The following is a 15,424-nucleotide window of genomic DNA, read 5'->3' as shown; positions in this document are numbered from 1 at the left end:
GTTTGGTTCACAAAAACTGCTACTTACGGAGAACTGCTTTGTCGTGGAACGTGCAACTGAGGTGTTTCGTTGATAAAACCTGCTATCTTCGGAGAACTGCTTTGTCGTCGAACGTGCAACGTAGGTGTTTAGTTGATAAAACCTGCTATCTACGGAGAACTGCTTTGTCGCGGAACGTACAACGCAGGGGTTTCCGCACCGGAATTCCCTACATCAAATGGATACGACTGCCTATCTCCAGCATCCCTGAAAGTCTGTACCTATAGGCTTCAAGGAAACACACTGTGCACATTATATAAGAGTGGGAGAGCTTCTAAAACCAGATTAGACTGTCCACCTAATAAAAATCAACAACAAATGCCGGAGAAGTGAAATAACAGGCTTGTGTTTGGAAGGCCAAAACAATCTGAAAAGGTTAAACCCTTCACAAAATGGAACAGAGAGAGTGTCTTACCTGTAGTGACGTAGACGACGAGTCCTGTGGCCAGCAGAATGAGTGCGCACGCCAGACCTAGCATACAACACAGCAGCAGGTTCTTCCTCTGGGAGTGATCGCTGGGGATGAACTGCAGCTTCCACCCTCTGAGCATGCCTCTCTTCTTGAGTCTGGCTCCTCGACCTCCGTCACTCTCCATCTTGGAGGATCTCCTCAGGTTCCTCTTGTTGTCGGCGCTCGGTCTGGGAGACGACTGTTGAGGGTACAAGAACATAGGCACCCCTCCAGACACCGTCGGGATGGCTTCAGGAGGCCTCAAGAACTCCTGCTGTAGATTACGCGTGTTCTTGGCCGCCACAGTGTCCACACAGTTGTTGCTGCACTTGGAGAGGTACGCCAAGGAGTTCTCCTCCACTGCGAAGTGGTTTATCTTTTTAATCAACGAGGGCGACGACCGTTCGTTGTTGAAGTTGGTGCTCTTTGACGCAGACAAGTTTATGCTGTCGACGTTCTCCAGTTTACTTCTGTTCTGTTTCAGTAACGACGGACTCGCCGTATACCTCTGAGTGTCTCTGCTGGACTGAGACCGGGCGAACGTAGAGAAACTATTTCTTGTTAGTGGTGAAGAAGGCACTGATGTGGTTTGTGAAGACTTGAGATTGTTACTTATAGGAGTTTCGTACAGTTTAGAATTGTTTTGATACAAAGAATTAATACTAGAGATATCTTGGTCTGGTTCAACATTCTTTGGTTTGAGTTCAGAAATTGAGCAATAGATAGGTTCATTGTTGAGAGCACTCGCATTGTTTCTCTCGGTTTCTTCGAGCAGGTCCTTGAGCACTCGCGACCTCTTGAGAGACATTGAACCCGAGAACCTTCTATACTTGCACACATTACTTTTCTTTGGTACGTTGAACGAAGATGAGGAGAGTTTTGGAGGGCGGATATTCGAGGAGCCAGGCTTGGACAAGAGCAACATACTATTGTGCTTCTTGCTTTTTGCGCCTCGTCTACTGTTATTGTCAGGGAAGATCACATATGGACTGGAAGAATTCGAGTGGGGGCAGACATTCTCATTCACCGATGTCTGGTGATGGAAATATCCACTTTCTAGGTCAGGCTGGAATCCCAGGTTATCCATCTGGAAAAGAGAAAGAAAAATACACATGTTACAGAAGTCATCATAGATTCAGATAAGTACACTTATGTATTGCATATTTTTTCCTAATTGTTTTTTATGTCGCAAGTCTTGATGGGATAGGACCGTCAAAGAAGCGACCGTGACCTTAATTAATGTTGAAAATGGGGAAACCAGGGAAAACCAAATTCAGGGCTGCAGCAAGCAAGCAAGCAGTCTTTATTCGTGGTGAAGTTGGTGTTCAAGGCCCTCTCTTACACTTAAACATTTAAAATAACAGAAATATATATATTTTTAAATAGAACAAACCATTTTTTAAAACAATATAGTACTTGTACCGGGAGGTACGCCCCAACGCCGCGCATTTAAATCTACCGCCTAAAAGAACTCCTCTACTGGAGAAACCGTGAAATTGAAACTAGACCAACTTATAAATTTACTCAGAAGATGACACCACTAAAATCTGATATAATTTTGTTATTGTGATGTTTCCTGAACTGTGTGAATTTCTACTTGTTTTGTTTTCCATTCATCAAGAAGTTTGAATATTCTTCCATAGATGTCACTACAAAAAAATATGATCATGCACCCTGATGCGAAGTGAAAGAACTTTCGATTTAAAGAAGTTTTGTATTCATAAGTTTTTTTTACTAATTGATGTTCATTTATTTTTGGGTTGACAATATTTATCTTTTCTTTCCGCCAGTTTTAAATCCAGCCAATCCCTAATTTCTGTAATTAATTTTCTACCAATCACAGTCTTCTTCTTCTTCTTCTTCTTCTTCGATTTTGAGTGTAACGTTTAAATTAACCAATAAAATGAGAGGGTGTGGCTAATTTAATCTTGAATGGTCTCGAACTTTCCCCGAGGGTTTATAAACTGCGGATTTTCTCGTCTCTTGGCCAATTGATCGTCATCTGACCTAATGTGTGTGTGTCAAAGCAGGAGGCGGGCGGCGCAATTTCATCAGGCAGCAGTACACCGACAAGGTAATGGCCACATCTTTATTTCTTGCTAGCTCCGCAGTTTAACCTGAGGGAAAGGTCCGAATCATTAACTATGTAACCTAGTTTTCCTAAAAAGGAAACTTTCTGCCGGCTAATGTAAAAACTTCATTAACTGTAAAATGGGGGACAGAGAGTGACGTATCCTCTCGAGCTCCCCTTCATCTTGGTTTGAGGTGACTATGTTTTGTAACTATCTTTCTTCTTTTCCGTAATGTCTTAATTTATTCTTATACGAGTCAGCTCCATAGTTTGAGGAATAGCCCCTGTTTCATCGGCCTAGTGCCCTTTAGGTTTTAAGAATTCATATCTAGGAGTGCAAGTACACGCCTCCATTTAATTTGTGTTTCGGGCCATTTTCTTAACCTGTTCTTTTCCGCAAAGGCCCAGTAGGTTGGGTATTAAATACCCCTGTATAATCATTATCCCATTGTAAGTTCTGCCTTCAGAGGCCAGAATTTGTAAGTTGATGTTGCCTTGAATAGGCTTGGAAAACAGAGCCTGTTGGCTCTATTTCAAAGTATGATTACTGTATGCCTCTTGGAGGCTAGATGTTGTATTTTGGGTGCAAGTACTCCATGAATTTAGGTGATTGTAAAACTAGGGGCTTGTAGCCCAAGAATGTTAAAGTTCTGAAATCTTGGATTTTTCTAAGTCTTGTTTCTGAATTGCTATTTTGGACCTGAAATGCCATTGTTATCTCACGAAGTGAAAAGTTGTTAAGTTTGTTGTTTTAAAAAATATAACCTTCAGTTTAAGTTTTAAATTCTTTTCTTGACATTGTAGTTAGACCCATTCATCCCGGCACCTTCTTTCACCTCTGCGGTCCACAAATACTCCGGAACAAATATGGCGATAGTAGTAAATGAATGTAATTATAGAATGTACAACATGACAATATAAATGGACATTATAATAATTATAAAGCTAACAAAAGTAATAAAAGGAGGATACACAGTAAAAACCTATAACTAGCATGTACATTTCTATTTTTATGAAAATATGCTCATTCACACTTCACACATCGTACAAGTCAACTAGAAGTATTTAGCAAGTGATTTCGACAATTCAACTTAAATCTCCTACGCGAAGCCAAATTCCTAATGGTAGGTGGGAGGGTATTCCACAGCCTACAGCGATTGTATTCGAACCCACTGCTTCCCGAATGCAAGCTCAAAGCTACGTGACTCAAACCGCATGGGTAATTAAGTCTGTTCTTTCACGCGCTTAACCACTCCTAATCTAACACACTATTACGAGTGATAATTATAAGACAGAGCAAAGAACATGTAAACCACCTGAGTGAGATTTGTTTCATCATGAAATGTTCATAATGCCATTCCGAAGGAAAGATAAAACGCATTTTTGCGGATAACTCAGAAAATATGTTATCTCAAGATTTTGGTTCACCCTTCGTTACATATAAACGCGTGGTTTAGGGCGATGTTGCTTTCTCTGCGCGCCTAGGGATGTACATTTATTATTAAAAAATACGTCGCAATTGGGAAATATCTCGGTGGCAATGGTCACTTACAATAGTGTGATGATGAAGTGAAGTTAAAATATAATTACCAACAACAACAAAAACAACTATAAGTGTAAAACAAGCAATTCCATGAGAATAAAATATTACAAGTAATACTATTAGTTCAACATTCTAAATCCAGCATCATGATATACAAATTCACATCCAACTTAAGTATTTCCAGTGTTTAACACTACGGCTTACAATACTATAAGTAGAGCTTACTACTAGCTTAACATTACAAGTGATACTAAAGTAAAGTTACAACAACAACAACAACAACAACAAGTACAACAAGCAGTTCCATGTTCTTTGGTCCAGGGCGATATTGTTAGTCTGTTAGCACAGGGATGTTCTTTGGTCCAGGGCGATATTGTTAGTCTGAGCACAGGGATGTTCTTTGGTCCAGGGCGATGTTATTAATCTGTGAGTACAGGGATGTTTCTTGGTCCAGGGCGATATTGTTAGTCTGAGCACAGGGATGTTCTTTGGTCCAGGGCGATGTTATTAATCTGTGAGTACAGGGATGTTTCTTGGTCCAGGGCGATATTGTTAGTCTGAGCACAGGGATGTTCTTTGGTCCAGGGCGATGTTATTAATCTGTGAGTACAGGGATGTTCTTTGGTCCAGGGCGATGTTATTAATCTGTGAGCACAGGGATGTTCTTTGGTCCAGGGCGATATTGTTAGTCTGAGCACAGGGATGTTCTTTGGTCCAGGGCGATATTGTTAGTCTGAGCACAGGGATGTTCTTTGGTCCAGGGCGATGTTATTAATCTGTGAGCACAGGGATGTTCTTTGGTCCAGGGCGATATTGTTAGTCTCAGCACAGGGATGTTCTTTGGTCCAGGGCGATGTTATTAATCTGTGAGCACAGGGATGTTCTTTGGTCCAGGGCGATATTGTTAGTCTGAGCACAGGGATGTTCTTTGGTCCAGGGCGATATTATTAATCTGTGAGCACAGGGATGTTCTTTGGTCCAGGGCGATGTTATTAATCTGTGAGCACAGGGATGTTCCTTGGTCCAGGGCGATATTATTAATCTGTGAGCACAGGGATGTTCTTTGGTCCAGCGCGATATTGTTAGTCTGAGAGCACGGGGATGTTCTTGCATTACTGACGCTTCATATACGAAATGAAACATTAATGAAGACTTACTATTTCGTTTCTTACAACACAAATTATAACCGGGGACAACGTACGGAAAACAAAATTAAATCCAAAAATAATCCTATGAATTATAATTAAATAAACTTTCTGACTTCCGTGACTATACATTTATCCACCGATTCAAGTTATATAGCTGATTTACGTTGTCGTGACACGAACAGACAGAAGAACGAAGATTAATAAAAACTGCACACGAAACAGTGCTGCGAATTTTGTCAAATAACTTAATTCATTTGCAAGTTATGAACTTCATATTGGGGCCCGTATTGAACTACGTGTAAACTCATGAATTGTCTCGTAGAAGTCCACCTTTTGAATACACTTTGTGATTTATTAAAAATCAAAATCAATGTTACATACTAAAATATCGGGACATGTTTCGCCTATGATGTAGGCATCTTCAGCCGTGCTATCCTTAACATTAAAGTTAAAATTAAAATTAAAGAGGTAGACATAACTTACGGCTGAACTTGAAATGCTACATAAAGTGGCTATAGTCATATTAGGCTTCTTTCTTCGTTTCTGCTCAATAGCGGGCATAATTTATGCAAATTGTTTGAAAACCCCGAATGGAATCAAAAACTTGTTTATATTTCGGTAGTGGCGTTAGCACGTATTCATTTATTTCCATGCGTCGGCATGAAAAATTTGAATTGTTATTGAACACTGTGGCAGAAAGCATTACCAAAGGGAGTAAGAAAACAAATTATAGCGCACACATTGTACTTCACTCAAAAAATAAGGCATTATTCCTTAATTCTTCATTAAAAAGTCACCCAGTTTTGATTATAAGCTATAATCGAGAATTCATCTTAGGCCTACCTATTATGTGTTGGGAATTCCAGGTTATGTTCGGAAGCTTTAGATAACCTAAAACGAGTCTGAAAATCAGAGTCGTCGTAGTCCTGGAAATATGTTGCACGATCTTTTATATCCACGATTGTCATTGCTGTGATTATTGTTTTAAGAGGAAGCACAACTAGGCAACCATCCTCAACCATCCATATAGGACGTTTATTAATTGCATAATCTTGATCATATTACTCGTCGCTGCGATTTTATCTGTCCATTAGATATTCCAGCCGCCTACGAGCTGCCATTCTGCCGGTCAACCAAATTCCGGTAAAATTTTAAACCGAGACAATACCCATTATCCGAGATAATTTATTTGTTTAGCGTATGGCATACAAATACATTATTGCAAATGAACAACAATAATCAATGAAGTAAACTACAAACAAACATCTACAGTAGACCTTGTATGTACTCAATGCATTTTGTGGTTGCTAACAAGAAGTCTTCATATGGCCCTCCTTATGCTTTGATGCTGTATTCCTCCCTGATGTGTTCAATAGTTTCTCGCGGTGCACCACAGTCGCATACCGATGAGGACAGCATTCGCCATTTAAAAAGTGAATCCCCACATCTCCCGTGTCCCGTCCTGAGGCGGTTGAGCATTGACCACACCTTGCGAGGTTGATCAAACCGTGGAACTCTCTTACTGATGCATGGCATTGCCTGGCATGTAGTTAGAGCATTTTGCATCTATTCTCCCCTCCAAGAATCGGTGATGTTGAACCCAATGTGATTGATGTCAATTGCAAGAGGTGGATGTATCGAACCGAGTCGGTCGATTTTGAGGTCAGAGATGTCAGAGTGAACCGGTAGTCCAGGGTTCGCTAGGCTCTTGTTATATTCTCTGATCAAAGCTACTTTCCTTCACAGGTTAGAGGGTGGTATGTTACTTAGGACAGGCAGCCAAATGGTGGGAGTAGACCTGATTTTTCCTGTAATAATGCGCATAGTACTATTAAGCTGGACATCAACTTTGTTAGTAAATGAAATGAAATGGCGTATGGCTTTTGGTGCCGGGAGTGTCCGAGGACATGTTAGGTTCACCAGGTGCAGGTCTTGACCAAAGGCCAGGACGCTAATCATTTAGCCATGGAGACGGACAACTTTGTTAGTATGGGCGCTGTTCAACCATACTGGTGCGCAGTACTCCGCCGCAGAGTATACCAAGCTCAACGCAGACGTCCGCAGAGTTAAGGCGGATGATCCCCATGTGGTTCCACAAAGCTTTTGTATGATATTTCTTGTTCTCAGTTTCGCAGCATTTTTTGTGAGATGTGATTTAAACGACAGGGTCCTGTCTAGTGAGACTCCCAGACATGTTGGTCCCTTATTGTGGGTAAGTTGAGTACGATCAAAGTAGACTTCTAGACTCCTATACTTCTATTGGATTGTCTGTTGTTGAGATGGAAGCAAGTCACCTCTGTTTTTTAAGAACAGAAAAGCACCTGGTCTTGATGACATTCTTAAAGAGCAAATTAAACATTTTGGAAATGCTACCAAAGAATGGATACTCCAACTCTTCACTAACTGCCTGGAGCGCTTTCACATTCCAAAAGTCTGGAGGAAGGCCAGACCTCAGCATTCGATATTTTGTCTCACTACTATGAGACCAATAATCTCAAACCAAACCCATCAAAAACTCAAGTATGTGCTTTCCATCTGAAGAACAAACAAGCCTCAAGGAAGCTGCAAGTGAAGTGGAAGGACGAAGTTCTAGATCATAATTACACACCGAAATACTTGGGTGTTACTTTGGATCGTTCTCTAACTTACAGGGAGGACTGTTCAAACATCAAGGCAAAGGTCTCCTATGGGAACTCCCTGCTCCGTAAAGTAACAGGTTCAAAGTGGGGCGCCCACCCTCATACGGTAAGAACAACAGCCAGCTAGCACTTTGTTACTCAGCAGGGGAGTATGCTAGTCCCGTTTGGTATAAATCTACACATGCCAGAAAGGTCGATGTCGCCCTACATGAAAAATGCAGATATATTACAGGATGTCTGAAAGCAACACCAACAGACAAACTGTACTCCCTTGCAGGAATAGCCCCCACTGAGATGAGACGCGAAGTAGCTGCAAATGTGGAGTGGTTAAGGGCTTCTACCAGCTCAGTCCACCCCCTACATGGATACAAACAACCATTAACTCGATTGAAGTCCAGGAACAGTTTTATGCACTCATCCCCCGCTAGTGCAGATGCAAGGAAGACCAGATTTCTACTCTGGAATCAGTAGATCCCTTTTCATCCAGAACGCTCAAAATTGGGGGAAAAGCTCCCCCACTGGTCATGAAGAAACCTGAACTACATGGAGGGCACTAAATAGACTAAGAGCAGGCGTTGAGAGATCAAAGGACAATATGAAGAAATGGGGCCTTCTGAAGGGCGATTAGACCCTGTGTGAATGCGGCGTGGTACAAACGACAAGGCGCCTTATTAATTGCCCTCTATGCCCTGTTAAATGCATAAAACAGGATCTGGCACAGGCCAGTATCAGTGCTGTTAAAGTGGCCAAATTCTGGGCCGATATTTTGTAAGTAACTGTTTAATTTTACGTAATATTTTAATATCATATATTTTATCTAATTTGCATCTGTAATCTATATTGTGCTACTGACACGAATAAATAACCTCTGTTTTTGATGCATTTGGTCGAAGCCTGCATTTTCGAAAATACTCTGCAAGCACAGACAAATCAGATGTTAGAGTTTCTTCCATGGGTTCAAAGTAAGTGTGCCTAGTTGTAATGGCCCAATGATCAGTATATCCAATTTTTTTGCCGACAGTTTCTGGCATATCAGCAATGTAAAGGCTAAAGAGCAGTGGGGGCTAGAACAGAACCTTGAGGAATGCCATTTTTGAGGAATTTATGGCTACTGGTTTTGTTTCTCATAATGACCTGAAATCCTCTGTTTCCAATCATGTTATCAATAAGATTTGTAACTTGTTGGCATGGAATGATCATCAGCTTGTAGAATAGGCCTTGCCGCCAGACGGTGTCACAGGCTGCTGATGAATCAATGAAAGCCACAGAAGTTTCCATCTTGTTCTGAAAACCTGCTTCAATATGAGATGCGAATGCCAAAACTTGATCTGCGCAACTTCGGTTGGGACGAAAGCCAGCTTGTTCTGCAGGGATCGCCGAAAGTATTGTTTGGCCAATCCTATTAAACATTACTCCTTCCAAGAGTTTATATATCACACTAAGCAGTGTAATGGGACGGTAGCTTTGCACAAGATCTGCACGTTTTCCTGGTTTAAGGAGAGCACTTATCTCTGCGCGTTTAAGCTCTTGAGGTATATTTCCTGTTTTTAGCATTAAGGTGAAGAATTTTGCTAGCCATGTCCTCATATTTTCCAGATTTGATAAACTAGGGTAGTAGGCCATCAAAGGCAGGAGTTTTACGAGGTTTTATATTCTTTATTGCTGCTGCAACCTCTTCAGGGGTGATGTGTGAACATTCTGTCGTAGAGTCAGCTGTTGCTTTTAGTTTTTTAGTTCCTTTTTAATATTGGTTGTAGTCGCAAGTTGATTTATTCCTTTAGAAGCTTTAACAATGTGTGTTGGGTGTTACGATATTATCTTCTCGGGCGATACGACTAGCTCCTCTTAATTTTCGTAGCAGAGACCATGCTTTTCGGCTGGATACTTTGAAATTATTTTCTGAGTAGTTTCCATCCACTTCTGTCGGCGTGCAGCATCCAGGTTATGTACTCTGCTATTTCTGTCACCACTGCTTTGTAAATCGTTATAGAGTTCTGCGCGCTTCATCCGAGATAATGTTGTTGGTGAATACAAACTTTGTAACCGTCCAGGTTTCTCCAGCCCTACTAATTTAATATAATATTTTACGCGATATCATTTGATATCAAGTTTATCCGCTATCGGCAATTATTCGTAATAACATATTTATTCTACGTCAAGCATTTGTAAATAAGGTTTTTGCAATCATATTATATATATTATAACATCATTTATTATTTATTATTATATTATGAAAGATAGGAATTTATTATGTATTGGACTTGGTTAATATGTTGAAATATAGCTGTTGTCATTTCATCTCATATTTTTGTATACGGAGAAGGTTATTCTTGAGCGTGGAAAATTACATGACTCATGGGTTTAACTCATGAGCCAAGGCTAGTAAACAGCGACCCACGCGCGAGGCTTGCAAGCTGGTCAGCTACATCATCGCCACGCCTCCTGGACTTGTCAAGAAAGAAGAGGAGTTGATAATTCGATCTATCGAATCAGATACTTCGTTGTATATGAGTTTTAAGATTGAACTGTTACCAAGAGTGGGAGTGAGCCCGGATATATAGAGATTCTCACCACAAGAACGGCACCTAACAACAACTTCTACTATTAACCTAACTACTACTACTGCTGTCATCCGATCTACTATTAGAACATCTACTGTGAACGACGTTATTGATTTTTGAAACAGTGTGTGGTCGCTCCACGACATAGTTATTTTTGTACAATGTGTTATCGCTTCGATACAGTACTTAGATGCGGTTATGTTATCGGATCTGCGTGAGACGAAACAAGCTTACGGCTTGTGTTATATTCAGTAAATCTTCTGGACGAAGAACTATGTTTAGTTCAAGTCCACGGAATTTGGTACAAGTCTGTACCGTATAAATAGTATAGCTCAGTTGGATTGAGATTTCTACTAATATGGAAAAATTCATATCTCTGAATTTTCTCCTCATACGATCAACGCTGATCAGCTTTTACAAGTATAGGGCCAATGTCTAATTTAAAGACTAGGCAATTAGGGAGTGCTAGTCCAGATAGCCCGTACCATATCAGAGAAGGATGTCCATGGAGCAAATTCTACATCGAGAAGAAGAGAACGAGTAACCTCGGAAACCAGATGACTTCAACGGAAGCTGCAATTGGTGAGCTTCAATTAGATAAAGCCCAAGCAATTAGTAAATTCAGTAAAGTAAATTCTAAATTCCTCCACGCTTTAAGGAACTTTTCCGATTCATCTCATTTTTTGTATAATAAATTCATTTGTATTTTATATTGCGTTAATTTTCTTTCTTAAGCGATACTTAATGGTTAATTATTTAAAATCCTACCCCTGTGATTTAAGTATAAGTCTCTATGCTAGTAAATATAAATTTTGGTTTACAACCCTGGCGCCCAAACATCACATAGAGAAATGGGAAACCATGGAATGTTAATTGTTTCTATTTGCGTGGCAATTTGCGGGCAAGCCACATATAGTTTATTTGATATTCATGTGTCCCAAGGTAATAACTTTCATCTCCCCAAGTGTCTTGATGAGGAGAGCGAACAGTTACAACTGTTATCTCGGTTTACGTAGCTTTAAACTAAGATAAAAGCTGAATACGGGCTTTAGTTACAGGAGGAAGGCGACAGTGAGAAGATGAGGCTATCCACTGCCTTCGCAATATACAGGCCGTACTGTAGAAACCGCGCCAAGCGCAACAACTGATCAATTGAGGCGAGCTAAGTGAATGTTACAAATTGTATTTGTGAATGTAATTCATAAGCATTGGGGGAATTCTTTGGATAATTGTGATTGTTGAAAGACAGAACTTTATATTTAAGTGTATTGCGTGTTTGCTCTTTAAATTTGTCACATTTAGGATTTACGTCACGTGATGAGTAATATAAATTCAAGGGACGTAATACTTCTCGTGGAATTTATTCATTTGATTGTTATCGTATAACACGGTTTTTTTTGTGGAAATATGATGTGTTGCGAATTTAAATACAGTGTGTGAAAATTCGAAGTTGCTATACGCAGTCGTGCGTACAACGCGAAAATAGAACCATACAAATAAATAAATATATACTAATATTTTCATTTTCGTATAAGGGCACGATACCTTTATGAAAAACGAAAATCCCAACCGAAATTATACGTGTCAGAAAGAATACAGGGGTATGTTTCACTCATTTTCCCGAGCTGATGATGAGTTCTGCTTTTGACTTTCTTGTTACACAAATTTATACCAGGGCATTTGATTGTTGACACAGAACAGGCATAAAAGCGGACAGTAACCAATTGAACCTACATATGGTTATTTCTGTGGTTAGTTATGTTGAGTACGCGCTGCCTTTTCTCCCCAAAATTAATGCGAGTAAAAGAAAAACCCTGCAGTTTATAAGACCTAATCTTCTGCTAAATGATTTTAGCATTTTTATGGGTTCAGTATGGAGGTATTTTCTTCTTCTTCTTCTTCTTCTTCTTCTTGCACTTCTGTTGTCTTCATATTTGTATTAATACATAAACATTATTTGTTTATCGCACTTCTAACCTACTTCTCCTAAAATTACATAGACCTGACTTACGAATTACGATGAGATTAAGGGTGTTGATGTCGGGTGAGGAGCGCGAAGCTGTGAGCTTGCATCCAGGAGATAGTGGATTCGAATCCCACTGCCAGCAGCCCTGAATATGGTTTTCCGTGGTTTCCCATTTTCACCACAGGACCTTAAGGCTACGGCTTCCTTCCCATTCCTAGCCCTTTCCTATCCCATCGTCGCCATAAGACCTATCTGTGTCGGTGCGACGTAAAGCAAAATAGCAAAAATTAAAATAAAAATAAAAATAAGGGTGGGTGTTGATGACCTCACCTGTCATACTGTATTAATAAAACATTTGTGAATATTTAATAATTACAAGGTACAGACATTTCATGTCCTTGCATTACACGGGGTCCAGTACGGCCTGTACAACACTAAGGCAGTGACGGTAGTGGTAGTGGTAGTGGTGGTGATTATTGTTTTAAGAGGAAGTACAACTGGGCAACCATCCTCTATATAACACTAATCAGAGAAAAAAAAATGGAAGGGGTCCGACACTTCGAAAAATGAAGACATCGGCCAAAGGAAGAAAAGGGCCACGTAGAGCGTGAAAATGAAAGACTCCCTAGCCCTCGTAAACCTAATAGTGTCGGGGTCGGAAAAGAACAAGAATTGACCAAGGGAGGTCGGATAGGATAGATGAAAGTGAGGAGCCTGGCACAAGTAAGTGGAAACAATGGCAGGACTCAGCTAAGGGTCCCGTGGTCGCCAACCCACGCTCCAAGTTCAGAGCTCCTGGGGTTAAGGCAGTGACGCTACTGACCTAGTGTACACAGACCAATACTGGTTGCCATGTTTATAAAGGTGTTGGGAAACTGATAACTAATTCCAGACAGACCTCCAGCCCAAAATCATATCCATGATAAAAATAAAATGTGTATTGCACTAGGTTTAAATGATCGAAAAATTACGAGGAAATCGTACATTGCGGTTGCTATAATCACACAAATGGTAACTACAGTAACTCACGAATTGTTGAACAGAGAGATAATCAAACAACGATCACACTGTAGTGTGCTGTCTATTAGAAATACATGCAAGGCTACTGACTGTCAGGCAGGGAATACGAAAGCGAGACCATTCCAAGTACCTACGTATTCAATCAAAATGGTAAAGTTTCTACCAAAATATAGCCTAATTAGACACCAGTAATGGTGAGCGAGTAGCCCCTCTGGTGGCCGATCGTTAGGCCGTCGAGTCTTAACTTGTCAATCACCATTTTGATCTGCATTTTGGGCAGTAGCCCAGGTGACAGATTCCCCATCTGTGGTTTTCCTAGCCTTTCCGTAATAAATTGCAAATAATTTGGAAATTTAGTGAACGTCTCCCTTGGTAAATTATTCCAATCCTAACTCTTCTTCGCGCCTTTGCTGGCAGGACCTAGTGTTTACAGTGCACTATGTCTTCTGGTATGGGCTAGAGCAATTTTGTTAATTTCATTGATCTGCCACTGTCTTATACTTGGCTTTGCCAATATGAAAGTGACTGAGGTATGAGCGATGCTAGTAATGCAATTCCCTGTACAGCCAGTCCCTGCTATGAATGGTATGAAAATGTTGCTCGTAGGGTTAGTCGGTGCATGCATTTCAGTGGGCTGGGCAGACTGATATGTAATGGCAACTGCTGGCTCAGTGAGGAAAGCAACGGGAAACTACCTCACTCCTCATTTCCCTAGTACGCCACTTCAGTGATGCCTAGGGCATCTATGACAGCTGATGGCAGAGCTGTTGAGGATCCAACTAGCCTTCGGGCTTAAGACTGAGCATACATACAACTCCTTTTCCTATAAACAAATATTTGCCCCAATTTGTCCTTTTGAATTTCAACTTTGTCTTCATGTTATGATCAATCCTACTTTAAAAACACCACTCAAACTTATTCGCCTACCAATGTCATTCAACGCCATCTCTCTACCGACAGCTCGGAACATACCACTTAGACGAGCAGCTCGTCTCCTTTCTCGTAACTCTTCCCAGCGTTGACGGCTCGGATGGTGGAGCGCTGTCGAGCAAGTCAGAAAGAGGAAAAACAGGTGGAGAGAGAGAGAGAGAGAGAGAGAGAGAGAGAGATAGAGAGAGAGAGAGCTAGAGAGAGAGCTAGCTAGCTAGCTATTGCTCAATATCTGTACTCTGGTCAACCAAAAGAAGTCTTCTTATGCACCTTGCGCCGTGCAATGGAGAGGTCCTGCGCTTTACATGGATATGACAGTATTCACTGGCTGTAGTAAGGATGTAAAGGAGAGGGCATATACGTCTCTGGTAAGACCCCAGTTAGAGTATGGCTCCAGTGTTTGGAACCCCACATCAGGACTGGGAAACATGCTAAGGAAACAATCGTGAGTTGTTCTGGGCGATTTCCGACAAAGGAGTAGCGTTTGCGAAAATGTTTCAAACTTTGGGCTGGGAAGACTTGGAAGTAAGGAGACGAGATGCTCGACTAAGCGGAATGTTTCGAGCTTTCAGTGGAGAGGTGGCTTGGAATGACGAATAACTTTCTATGGGGTTTTTAAGAGTAGAAAAGATAATAAAATTGGAATTCAAAAGAACAAATTGGGGCAAATCTTGGTTTAGGGGGAGAGGACTCAGGGATTGGAATAAGTGATCAAGGCAAACGGTGGATAAATTCCCGGGTTCTTCGAAAACGTTTAAGAAAAGGCTAGATAAACAACTGGTAGGAAATCTGAAACCTGGGTGACAACTAATTGCAGACTGACTGATTGGACTCGTTTTTATGCAGCGACGTGGCTCAAAATTTTCCTGGTTTTTCATATTCCTGTCTCTCATTCTCGAACTGTAGAGGTGGTCACCCTACTTTTAGGGGATTTTTACTTTAAAATATCAAGACAGACTTCAGTAATTTGAGAACGAGAAACAACCAAGCATGTGTCAGGTTCTGCAAACTAGAATAGCGCACTCGCAATATTGAAGTTTCTACTGACAAGCTTTT

The 15,424-nt window shown here is 40.8% G+C and overlaps 1 protein-coding gene across 4 annotated transcripts in view; it reads right to left on the bottom strand.

The window, feature by feature from the left end:
• LOC136881941 (uncharacterized) overlaps window positions 1–15,424 on the bottom strand; it is a 478,253-nt gene that overhangs the window by 152,656 nt on the left and 310,173 nt on the right. For all 4 annotated transcript variants that reach the window (XR_010861050.2, XM_067154405.2, XM_068229428.1 and 1 more), the window contains exon 2: window positions 455–1,577. Coding sequence is in view for 3 of the 4 variants with exons in the window: in XM_067154405.2 (XP_067010506.2) it covers window positions 455–1,577 (1,123 nt within the window). In the remaining variant the exon portion in view is untranslated. The remainder of the gene's footprint in view (window positions 1–454; window positions 1,578–15,424) is intronic.

This window comes from Anabrus simplex, chromosome 10, assembly GCF_040414725.1.
Source record: "Anabrus simplex isolate iqAnaSimp1 chromosome 10, ASM4041472v1, whole genome shotgun sequence".
NCBI classification, from domain to species: domain Eukaryota; kingdom Metazoa; phylum Arthropoda; class Insecta; order Orthoptera; family Tettigoniidae; genus Anabrus; species Anabrus simplex.
Note: the sequence above shows the minus strand (reverse complement) of the source record. Positions and strands in the feature narration are given on the sequence as shown.